We start from the raw sequence: 12297 nt of genomic DNA, 5'->3' as shown, positions 1-12297 counted from the left end.
GACTCCAAGGGGAGCACTTCAGATACTCTTACACCGCTCTTACATTTTAATGTGAGGCAGGAGGTGACAAACATGTGAGAGGTGGTTGATTTGCCCACTGCTGAGAGAATCTGCTACCTTTTTGTAGATAACCTGCCAAGTCCCACACATCTACATTGTGTTCTTCCCTGTTTGGAGCCCCAGTGAGTAGAAAGAAACCTGTTCTCTTCCACTGGTGATGCTGTTGATTGGTGATTGATCACAACGCTAGAGCAAGGCGTACAGGAGTTTGGAGTTTTGGTGATGCTTATGTTCAGAAGTTCAGATAACAAGAAGAGATGATTTGCAATTTTTTTCTGATAAATCTATTAAAATGTAGACGATAAGAATAAAGCAGTTATGGATTTTCAGCAGGTACCACGAAATCTACAACAGTGTGTTGGATATCCAAGCTCCTGTTTCTCTTTCTTGAGTTACCTGTGATGCTTATTTTTGTTTCTCTTGATGCTTCAGTATCAAAGAACAGTATATCCAATATATATATATACACATATTTATATATTTGTTTTATTGAACAATGGTGGATGCACGCAGTGCATCTAGTTCCCATCTCCATTGGATGGTGCTCTAGGATGAATGTGATGCAGAAGTTATAAAGCGTTTGCCAGAGAGGGACTTTTTACAAGAGCACTTAGTGAAAGGGCAAGGCTTTAAACTGAAAGAGGTTTAGATTAGATATTAGAATGAAATTCTTCCCTGTGAGGGTTGTGAGGCCCTGGCACAGGTTGCCTGGAGAAGCTGTGGCTCCCCATCCCTGGAATCATTCAAGGCCGGGTTGTATGGGGCTCTGAGCAGCCTGGTCTGTGGAAGGTGTCCCTGACCATGGCAGGGGCTCAAAATGATGTGATCTTCAAAGTCTGTTCCAAACCAAACTGTTCTATAGTTCTGTAAAGCACTTTTTGATATTCAGATTTATGGGAATGTTTCTTGAATTGTTCCTGAATTTTACTGGGAAATGGCTATGAAATTTTGTTTTTAAAAAAAGTGCAGCTTGTAGTTGTGAATATATTGCTGTAGAGAGAAAGAAGAAAGCAGAAGTAAACCTGATTCATCCTTTCTCGTTCTCCAGGTAACCAACACAAAACGTAACTGCACAAAAATGGCAATAAATTAGGCATTTTTTTTAAATCATATCCTTTTACATTCCCTGAGAATATTAAAATAACATTGGTAAATTTTTAATGTTTGGGAAATATTAATGCTTTATTTTAACCTGACAAGTTCTGGCTTTTATGAACAAATGTCAAACCGAGCTTTATACTGCGATGTTAGCAAGTTGTAAAATGTGCCTTTGACATTAAAAGGAATTGTAGGTATTTTAATTAAAATTTCCAAAGGACATTTTTCCCCAAATGTTCACAGTTCTACGTAGACAGTTAATCTTCCTCATATATTTCTGTCTCCAGTTTGTACTAAGAGTGCAACTCATGCTTATGACTTGAATGAAAACTTAATTTGTTATGATAGAGTGTCTGTATTTTGTGAGCTACCAGACCCAGCTGTGGTGGTGGTTCAGGGTGTGAACCCTGCCACTGCCCAGTGATTTCCCATCCGTCCTGTTCATGGCACAGAACCATTAATTTCTCTCTGTTCAGTACAGAACTTCATTTTATGGGGAAATCCAGGTTTTAATGCGCAAGTCACATCTTTTTACCTCTTTTTTCTGTTTTTCTCTTCATTCAGAAGACAGATCAGAGCGTTCTGTTAGTGCAGTGCTAGTGTGTTGTGAGTTTGGGGTAAAGAACTGAGCTTCCCCCAGCCCTGTTTTACGGTCTCCCAAGGAAGGTCAGAGGCAATGAGCTGCTCAGGAATCACATGGAGCTCAGAGAGAAAAACATGAGACTTCCTTGGCAAGGGCTCTAATAAATATAGAGGCCAGTCTGCTGAATAGTCTGGGCCAGCCCTGTCCAGGGAGCAGATCCCCCCAGCTCTCTCAGGAGCCCAGATCCGTGCCCAGCCCAGCACTGACCTGCCTGTGAACACCTGCTGGAGCTCTGCTTCTTTTTGGTTTTCTGACAGATGTGATGTGTGTCCTGTGGCTTGTGAAGTCAGGAGGCTTGTATACTCGTGACTGCAATTACTTGGCTTAGGTATTAATTTCTGAAGGACACAAGACAGGCTGTCTCTCTAAGATGCTTAGCTATAGTGAGGAGCAGCCAGGCAGCCAGTGCTTGCTGCTCCAGCAGTCATGATGGTCTTAAATTAAACAACAATTGACCAGATTAGAATGCATGTAACACAGATTTTTTTTTTTAATCTTAGCTGTACATTGATTTCTCTTTCTGGGAGCTGAGCTAATGTCTGCTGTAAGATTTTACTCTTACCTGACCTTGAATAGAGCAGGTTTGAGTTTACAGGGTGTTGCCTCAGCTATGCAGCAAACCAGTGTATCAGCTGCATTTTAGTATTTGCTAGATAACTTTCCAGTTTGAAAAGGCCTTATTCCTAGATATAACAGATGTGTTGCAGTTTATATAAGAGAGAAATTCGGAGCTGGAGCATTTCTCTTGTGTTAGATTTATGCTCACAGCAGTACCCATATTGTATATGCAGCTATCTTTAGAAATGGTCTTGCTGGATATATCTGTGCCCTCAGTGAAATGTAGAAAGCAGCAGTACTGAGGAGGTATTTCATTATTTAAGAGGTGAATGTTAAGAATCACTGCTGATGCTCTGTACATCACACAAACTGCAGACACAACACATTGGTACTAAATTAAAGAATAATAGAAGTGAGATAGACATGGTGCTGCTGAGCTTATCCTGCTGACAGTTCTGTATCAATAGGTTGCCTCCTCAAAATGTCCTGTCTCAATTTTTCTCAAGAGTTTCAGTTCAACTTTTTTTTCCCCCATGAGAGACCCAAGAGCTGGAGGACTGCTTTGTAACATCCCATCCCAGCTGATAAATAATGAAATTGCCCCAAGTTAGGAATGCCCTGAGACAAATATACAGTCATTTCTCTGCCTTTGGGTGCTAGCTCTGACAAAAGTCAGGCGATGGTTCAGTGGATTAGCTGTCAGCCTTGATCCTCATACTTACAATTTATAAAGCAACTTTATTTAGTGAAGTACTTTTTTTTTCTTAGAAACCTCTAAAAGCCTGCAAATATTGTCATGCTTACTCTAATTTAAGCCACTGTCCTGTTGTACACTCTAGTGACCTTATTTTCACCGTAATGTTTATTTTTGCTGATATTGTAGAAGTGGTCATTCTGCAGTACTTTGACCTTCTAACAGGTTATTTATTAAAGATATTAGAGAATTTCTGTGCAAAGCACATTGCCTCAGTCCCTAAAACAGTGCAGTAAATGTATTTCTCCGTGACAAGTTTGGAAGTGATCTGTGTCTGCCTGTGTGGCTGCTCTGAAGTTTTGCATAACTCCTCTCTGATTCCTAAGCACCAATGATCTTTGAACTGCAATTTGGGTGTCCAGTCAGCAGAATTGTTTCTTGGGCAATGACAGCCTGTGAATAACTGTGGTGTGAAAGTAGAGAATGGAAAGGGATCATCTCTCGGAATAGAGAGGCAGTGCTCCTGGGTATGTGGCTTTGTGCTCTCATGCTTTTGTGGTGAAATGTGTAGCTTCTATCAACCCTCTGCACGAGCAACGTGTATTCTGCCAGTGTGTTTGTCAAAGAGTAGAGTGGAGTAGTGATGAAAACAGGTGAAACTGCGGCAAAAATCCTCCATGGAGTTTTAATTGGATGTCTTCTCGTTACCTTTCCAGGTCCGATGTGGTTGTTCTGTGCTTTTCCATTGCTAATCCTAATTCCCTGAATCATGTGAAAACGATGTGGTATCAAGAAATCAAGCACTTCTGTCCCCGCACACCTGTCATTCTGGTGGGCTGCCAGCTCGATCTCCGCTATGCAGACCTGGAGGCTGTGAACAGAGCCAGACGGCCTCTGGCAAGGTAAAGTTTAAACAAAATTAAGAATTAAAAAAGAAATCACCTTGGTAATCAAGTACAGCACTTTCAAAAGAGAAATTAGAGAGCCTAGTTTCCTTTTTTCTGTACAATAGGAATATATGTGCTTTCTTCTGATTCTGTTGTCTGAGTTGGTTAGTTCTTTAGCACTTGCAGTTATTGTGTTTCCCACAATATTTTTACACGTGGGACACCTAAACTCATTTGGGTGCCTGAACACTATAGTAAGATAGAGATAATAATGATTACTGAAGGTTTTAATATATATCCTTCTCCTTCTGAACATGTGTAGCATGTCCTAAACATGTATATCATCCCTACTGTCAGGTACTGTTTTAAACTGGCAGATTATGCTCAAGTTTTCTTAATTCTCAGTTTTTATTTTTTTTTGGTAATTGTAATCCTTAATCATGGCAGAAAATAAAATGGTTGCAAATTAAACTTTTAAAAGTTCTGATGTTAAAAAGGTTCTAATGTTAAAAGAGAGTTTGGGGTCATTCTGGAGAAGCTTTTTTTTTTCTTTTTTTTTCTTTTTTTTTTCTTTGCCAGATTCAAAAGACAGGCATTCACATGTTTGGACAAAACCATCTCACAATTACCTGCTTGCTTCTAATTTCTTTCTTTCATGGGAACTTGAATGAGATCAGATTCATGAAAATAAGAGATAATATCCATGATCACGTAATTAAATACTGTATTGTAACTAACTTCCGTAAGGAGATCGAATTAATATTTTATGGGCCCTTAGAAGATATTGCATTGCATTCAAATTCTTGATTTGGCAATATGATTTTCAGATGTTTGTTTGTTTATTAAACATTTCTTCATAATATGGGTAGGGTGGGCTTTTTGTTTGACTCTTTAAAAGGAAATGTTTGGGGGTTTTTGATTTTTTTTTTTCCAAACTCTTCTTCTGCCCTAATTCCTGATTTCACCATTAATAAAACTGAATTGGTACTCTGCATGTCTAGCACAGACTTCTGCCACCTGAACTGGTTATTTATTAGCTGGTGACTACAGCAAGCTGTTGTCTGGGGTGTGTTAAGTCTGTGCCAGCTTGTGTCTGCCCAATATGGACTGCTCAGAGAACACGCTGTTGGGTTGTGTCTTCTGGTGAGATGATTTTTTTTTGCTGGGAAAATGGATCCTGGCCCAGACATTTTACTGGTTTTGTTTACCCTACATCACGTACTGGAGCTGTTCTGGAAATTCATGAGTTTCCACATAATGCTTCTACAGCCAAAAAAGCCTCTCTCGTGAAGAGTGTGCTCAGTTACACTTTTGTCATAGGCTACTATAATTTTCTTTAAAACACATAAACTCAAGAAATATTTCTCATTTCATATTTAGCTATATTTTTGGCATTTTTATGTCATGAGGATTTCCATTTAAATGAAGAAAGATTGACAAAATATCTGAGTAGTAAGGGATGTTAGGACATTTTTTAAATAATGAAAGCTCTCAACTTTTTTTACTCTGAATTTCCCTTTAATAGAGAGGCAACTTGCTCTTTTTCGTGCAAATGATTCCTACATATATTTAGTAACACTGCAAAGACACCACCAAACTTAAATGAAATTAGAAGTATGTGCTATTCCAAAACTCTGTGGAGTCATGATTGTAGATTTCCAAAGGGAATTAGTGCTGATCATTTTGTAAAATTCCATGCTTTCTGGAATAACTTCCTGATGACTGTTGTGTGTGACAAGGTTTATTTTTTGTTCAACCCTAGGCCGATAAAAAGGGGAGACATTTTGCCCCCAGAAAGAGGCAGAGAGGTTGCCAAGGAACTCGGGATACCATACTATGAAACCAGTGTATTTGACCAGTTTGGGATTAAAGATGTTTTTGACAATGCAATTAGAGCTGCCCTGATCTCCAGGAGACACCTGCAGTTCTGGAAATCTCATTTGAAGAAGGTCCAAAAACCTTTGCTTCAGGCTCCATTCCTACCTCCGAAAGCCCCTCCTCCGGTTATCAAAATTCCCGAGTGTCCCGTGCCGAGCATGAATGAAGCTGGATATTTATTGGACAGCCCACTGTGTGCAGATGTCATGTTTGTTCTCCAGGAGCAGGACTGCATTTTTGCTCACAAGATTTACCTAGCTACCTCCTCTTCAAAGTTTTATGACCTTTTCTTAATGGAATGTGAGGAAAGTCTGGACTTGGATGAAACGCAGTGTAATAAAGAAAACACAAATAAGGATGTTCAGACAAGTCACCCGGAGACAAATAGTGACAGTAATGAGAATTCCTTGAAAACTGCTGATGTTAAAATTCCCCCACCAGAAAGCAGTGACTCTTTAAACATGCTAGAACCTGAATCTGGTGAAACAAACTCTGCAGCAAGATCCCTGTCATCCTGGGGTAAGGGGTTTGTTAGTGTGCACAAGGAAATGCAAGTGAATCCCGTCTCCAATCGGACATGTCCAGTAACTGTGGTAAAAATGGATTCGTCTGTGCAGGCCGGACCTTTTAAAACTGTTTTGCAGTTTTTATACACAGGCCAACTGGATGAAAACGAAAAAGACCTCACAAGACTCGCTCAGATTGCTGAAATCTTGGAAGTATTTGATTTGCGGATGATGGTGGAGAATATTATGAATAAAGAAGCCTTCATGAATCAAGAGATTACTAAAGCATTTCATGTCAGAAAAGCTAATCGGATAAAAGAGTGCCTTTGCAAAGGGACATTTTCTGGTAAGTAAATACATGCTTAAGCAGGAAGAGCACTAATTCTTTTCTCATTCATGTTACTCTCACTTCCCATACTTCAAAAACTCTGACAGCTTACGTTGTTCAGGGAGGATGACCCCAAAATTACAGTGTTAATCAGACCAACTGTTCCAAACTGGGATTCTGTAGTTTCATTTCTTAAAATCTACCCACAGCTTTTAAAGAAGGGACCCAGTTCTCCAAAGTGTTGAGTGTGCAATATCCCCCTTTTACACGAGGCTTTTCATTTATCTATACAAAACCAAGTTATTTTTTGGGGTGGGGGCCATGGGAAATGAAAAAAGTCCTTGGTTAACAACATGCAGGTGACACACACATTCTGGAGGCACAGTTTCACTTTAAGCACAGCCTTGCAGCACATCTGTTTCTTTGTTCCCATGGCAGATGTGACATTTAAATTGGACGATGGAAGCATAAAGGCCCACAAGCCACTGCTGATCTGTAGCTGTGAATGGATGTCTGCTATGTTTGGAGGATCATTTATTGAAAGCTCCAACAGTGAGGTATTTGTCTATTTTTGTCCATTTTGCTTACAGTGTTTGATGGATTTAGGGTGATGGAAGCATCATTCTGTATCTATTTGAAAGGTTGCAATAATCCTTGGAGTCAGTCTTTATTCTTCCCTTGCAAACTTGGGATGCTTTTCTTCTTAAGGCATTGAATAAGGTTGCCTAGGAAGGTAACATCCTTTTTGCACAAAGCTTCCTTCCAGCATTGGAGCATGTGTTTAAACCTAAAGTCCTTTAAAATATTAAATATAGAGGTGAGGGGGAAATTAAGTATGAATTAGTGAATTTCTTTAAAATATTTTTTAAGCAGTGTGAATATACATTTATACAATCAGAAGCATTACAAAGAATACTTGAGGCACGAGCATTCATGAAGGAATTGAAGAAAAAAGCATTAAAGAACGTGGTGCTAAACTAGAAAAGGGAGCTGGTTTTACAGTAGAAATAAAGCAAACTTGAGTAGAAGTTCTACTAACTTTGGTAGAAACTCAGCTCAGATTCTGTGATGTATCAGTTTGTCCTCTGGAATAAAGCAGGTATGCACTATAATTTAAAATATCTCAGTGCTTTGAATTGAGATTTTGCAGCAGAAGCCTTGTGTTTTCAGTTGCCTTCATGGTCTGTTTTTCAGATTCCAAACACTCGGCTAATATTTCTTTCTTGTGCTTTATCCATGCCCAGAGTTTTATTTTTGTTTTGATTCTCTTGTTCCTTTCCATACTCATGGGTCTTGCTCATATGAAGAGTTCAGTTCTTTCGTGTTTAATATTCAGGAAGATTTTGTTCTACTTAGATTTTTCTGGCTTCTTCTAATACAGCTGTAAACATAATTCCTTTCCCAGAGGCATACTCAACAAGTGGTTCATTAAAAATACATAGTTTCATTCTAGCAAGGAACATTTGGCAGTGAAGAATATGCATTTATTTTCTACCAACCTATTTTTAATGATTAGCTTAACAGTCTTAGCTTATCTTCCCAATTTAAAATATTTAGCTTCCATTTTGTAGAGTTTAAGGCATTCAGTAATGCTTTTGGAAGTTTTAAAATATAGGTAGATATGAATTGAATGGTTTCCTTTGACTGGTTTACGAAAAATAAAACCATCTATATTTACATATTACCTTTCTCGTATTTAGGGCAAATTTTGTAAACTCATTCATTGAATTTACAGTTCTCTGCACTAACAAAAATATATTAATTATGAATGAGTTTCACAGCTAGCTGCTCTTACTTGGAGAATGGAGTGGCTGATATGCCTGAGGGCTCCATGCTTTAGCACTAACAGATCAGGGTTTGGATCCCACCCATCCAGGCAGAGCTGAAAAAAAATTCACAAATCCCTGAAGTTTAACAACCAAATACCTGGCAACACTTAACCCCTTCTAGCAGGAAGTATGGGCTGACTGCTTCCAGTCAGATTGAGTTGCATGTACGTTTAATTCCTCATCATAATGTTATTATTATTTTTGTGTTGTGCCATTCTTTTCCTGCAATTTCTTCAGAATACCACAGCATGTTCTTCAGTGACAGCACCTCTTCCTTGAGTTATGAAGATGTACGTTGCAAATTGCTGATTGATGGGATCCACTAGCTCAGGGATTGGAGGCAACCTTCAGCCCTGCAAGTTTTACCCTGTTCTTTGTGTGCAAACTGTGGTTGAGATGCTACAGTGATAGGTTACAGTGGAGCTTTTGAACTGTCCTTCTTCTTCTTCTAGGCCTCCCTGCAGTGAAATGGAGTTAGGGTTGTGCTGGGGAGAAAACAGACAACTTTTGTCCTAGCCTTGGTAGCTTCATCCCATGCTGGTCACACTAATTACACGTGTGTGGCAAAAACAGCTTATATATTTTTTTTCTTCATTTCTTCAGTTCTTAATTCCTTCCCAACCTTCTTTGCTTGGATAATTTGATTATTTACAAGCAGACTGAGAGTCTGTTTTATTGTTATCCTTTGTTTTTTGTTATTCTCAGAATATTCCTTGCCAGAAGCAGATAGATTACGTTCCTCAGGACATCTACCAAGGGAGGTTTGTCATGAGGAGTGCTCAGTGGCTTTTATGTATCCCACAGAGCTGTCCATTTGCAGGCTAGAAAGCACTGAACAGATTCACTGCTTGATGTGGATCCAATTCCAGCAACTTGGTACTGAGTTGCTCGTATGTAAACTGGCAAAGGATCTGACTCTGGAGGTATGCTTACCTGCTGGCAGCTTCTTGAACTATAATGGGAAATTTCTGTTTTGAAAAATGTTTTCCCTGCATTCCTAAAATAATGTGAAGAGACAAAGAGGAAATCCAGCAAAGTCAGAGAGGTGAAATATGGCCTCTATATTAAAATCTCTTAATTATTAGAGACTTTTTTCTTAAATATCTTTTCCAGGTAGTTCTTCCCAACATAAACAAGGCTTCCATGCAAGCGGTTTTAGATTACTTGTATACCAAGCAACTGTCCTCCAGTCAGGAACTGGACACACTTGAGTTAATTGCATTGGCAAATAGATTTTGCCTTCCTCACCTGATTGCTCTTGCAGGTAAGAATTTGTGGCCTTGTCCAATGCAGTGTCTTCTGCAGTGGCTGAAACATGGTTTAATGGTTTTTCAAACATACAAGATTTTCCCAAGTGTCAGAGAAAATAATTCCTTTTTTTTTCTGAGAGGGATATTGTAACACAAATTGATATTTTCATATAGAGAAGTGTATTTGCCTTTCTCTTGCCCTTTTCAGTTTCTTTCTAAATCAGCTCAGAACGCTGAAGTTTTCTGCGCTTTAAAAACAGAGGGAGTGAACCTTCTCTTTAGCGTTGATTCTGATGTCTGTGGATTGTAATGGCCATTCTCTTGTTGTTAATTTATCTGAAAACAGGAAGAACTCCAGATTTTCTTTTAAGTAATGAACGAAATGCAGCATTTTACATTTCTGTTCAAAGAGAGTAACTGAGCCAGGACTGATCTAGATGATCATGTTTCTTTCTATGTATGTAACTTGGCAATGTTATGAAGACATGACCAAGGCCAAAACTCAGAGGCAGATGAAGCAAAGCTACATATATCTATAAGACAACATCTAGGCAAAATTTAATCACATACCAAACCCTAGCTCTCCTTCAGTTGTGCATCGGGAATGTGTCTCATGTCTTCACTGGTTCTGACAGACCAAATCTTTATTGCCTGATTTTGTCCATACATTTTATCTGAAGTTTTGGGGGTTTTTTTTAATGTAATTGCAGCATAAACATATGTACAGCATATTAAGAATATTTCATTCAGTTTAATTCCTGATGAAATAATTTTGAGTCCAAAGGCTACTGCCAACAACTGAACCCAGGAGAATCAAGTCAACTGACAGAAAACCTTTCCCAAAACGCATTCAAACTTCCAAGATTCTAGGAAATGGTTCTGGGAAAGGGTTAGGGAGAATCTTGAATTGAAGTGACTGTTGGGGGGAAGCTGGTCAGCCTTCATCTAGATCCCTAGATCTGTAAGTCTGAAGAGGTCCTGATGTGACCTTTTCTCTGTCAGTGCTCTGTATACTCATTAATAAATCCACAATTCAATGGGAAGTGCACTGTTGCCTAAAAACTTCTTATTACCCTAAAGAGACAGCTGATCCATATTTTTAATTTATATTGAATATTGTACCCGTCCATTCTGCCAGAAAGAGACTAGTGGCTGCTGAACTTTGTCCCTCTGTGAGTGGTTATTAACTGCCGGCTTGCTTTCTGTCAGAAAGAGATAAGGATTGCGTGAAACCAAAATAAATTGTTTGGGTTGAGGCAAAGGGGCAAATCCCCATCGGGACTGTGCTCCAGTGGAGCGAGTCAGTTTATAACTGTGATACAGAACCTTAAGCCACAGCTCTAAAGGTGAGAATTTGACTTTACCCAAATCTGAAGCCACTGATGGTGTCTGGGTGAATGTGACCTGTGCATTATGCCGGTTAACACCAGAGGAACATCCCACCTTGATTCTTTGTTACCTGTAGATGATTTGACCTTGAAATGTGATCATTTCCCATGTGAGTGATGAGTTTTCTCCTTTAACAGAACAGCATGCAGTACAAGAGCTGACAAAAGCCTCCATGAGCGGCGTTGCAATAGATGGAGAAGTGCTCTCCTATTTGGAATTGGCACAGGTCAGTGTACACAGCTTTTTAAAGATATTCTGGTCTGCAAGTCTGCAGCACTTGCTTTTAGCACCTTACTGGTTCTGAGCATTGTTTCTTAGTGCCTCAAAGTCTGCAGTTCTGAGAGTGACTGACAAGAAAACTTACTTTTATCTTCTATTTTAAGGAAGGTTTTTCCATTAGTTCAAAGGTGAAACATCCCTTTAAGTAATCCCAGAGGAGTTGTCTTTCAAATATATGTATTTTAGTTTTTCTTGATTGTGGAACTTCCAAGCTCCATGTTCTCATGACCATGGTTCAGTAAAATGAAAAGCAATGTAATGGTGACTGATTCTTGCCTTCCTTTCAATTCAGCTCTGGTAGATTTATTTTGACCCCTATTGCAAAGGCAACAGTTTTTGAATACTTAGACTGGCTACTCAAAGTCAATCATCTGATAATTCAGAGTGCAAATTCTCTTTAGGTTCCAGAAATCATTTAAAAAGAGAGTCCCCAGCTCACAGTTAAACACTGCTGTTTTCCAAAAGGAATCATACAGCAGACTCCCAGATACAGTAGAAAAAGATAAAATATTTTTAAAATTTTATTACTCTTGATTTCACATTAATGATTCAGCTGCGGATTGGCTTAAAGTCTGGGGTTTAAGAGCACTAAAATACTGCAAGGCTGGCAACCATGTAACATTTCCTGCGGCTGTTTTCCAGTGGCTCTCTTGCAATACCTATAATCCTGTTGGAAAACCAGAACTGAACCCCTCCCAAGAGAGAGCAGCTCACTTCACTTCGTTTTGATTTTACAGAGGGTGATTTTTCTTTTAATTTTTTTCTCCTGGTTGAAGATAGAAGCAATATCTTTAACTACTGTTAAAATATTCTCTGTGCCCAATACCTCCCTCAGTATGATGTGTTCATAACCTGAGATCATAGCAGGCAGTCAGAATGCTGAAATCCATTCACAGCC

At 39.0% G+C, this 12297-nt stretch overlaps 1 protein-coding gene across 3 annotated transcripts in view; it reads left to right on the top strand.

Annotated features, from left to right (window-relative positions):
- Nucleotides 1-12297, top strand: part of RHOBTB1 (Rho related BTB domain containing 1) — a 56110-nt gene that overhangs the window by 41800 nt on the left and 2013 nt on the right. For all 3 annotated transcript variants that reach the window (XM_027896460.1, XM_027896459.1, XM_027896461.1), the window contains 5 exons: nucleotides 3770-3955; nucleotides 5703-6670; nucleotides 7091-7209; nucleotides 9595-9745; nucleotides 11258-11346. In XM_027896460.1, coding sequence (XP_027752261.1) covers nucleotides 3770-3955; nucleotides 5703-6670; nucleotides 7091-7209; nucleotides 9595-9745; nucleotides 11258-11346 — 1513 coding nt within the window. The remainder of the gene's footprint in view (nucleotides 1-3769; nucleotides 3956-5702; nucleotides 6671-7090; nucleotides 7210-9594; nucleotides 9746-11257; nucleotides 11347-12297) is intronic.

This window comes from Empidonax traillii, unplaced genomic scaffold (genome assembly GCF_003031625.1).
Source record: "Empidonax traillii isolate 1590-97213 ecotype Southwest subspecies unplaced genomic scaffold, ASM303162v1 scaffold498:size1131258, whole genome shotgun sequence".
NCBI lineage: Eukaryota > Metazoa > Chordata > Aves > Passeriformes > Tyrannidae > Empidonax > Empidonax traillii.
The sequence above is the reverse complement of the archived record's forward strand: the minus strand, read 5'-3'. Positions and strand labels throughout refer to the sequence as shown.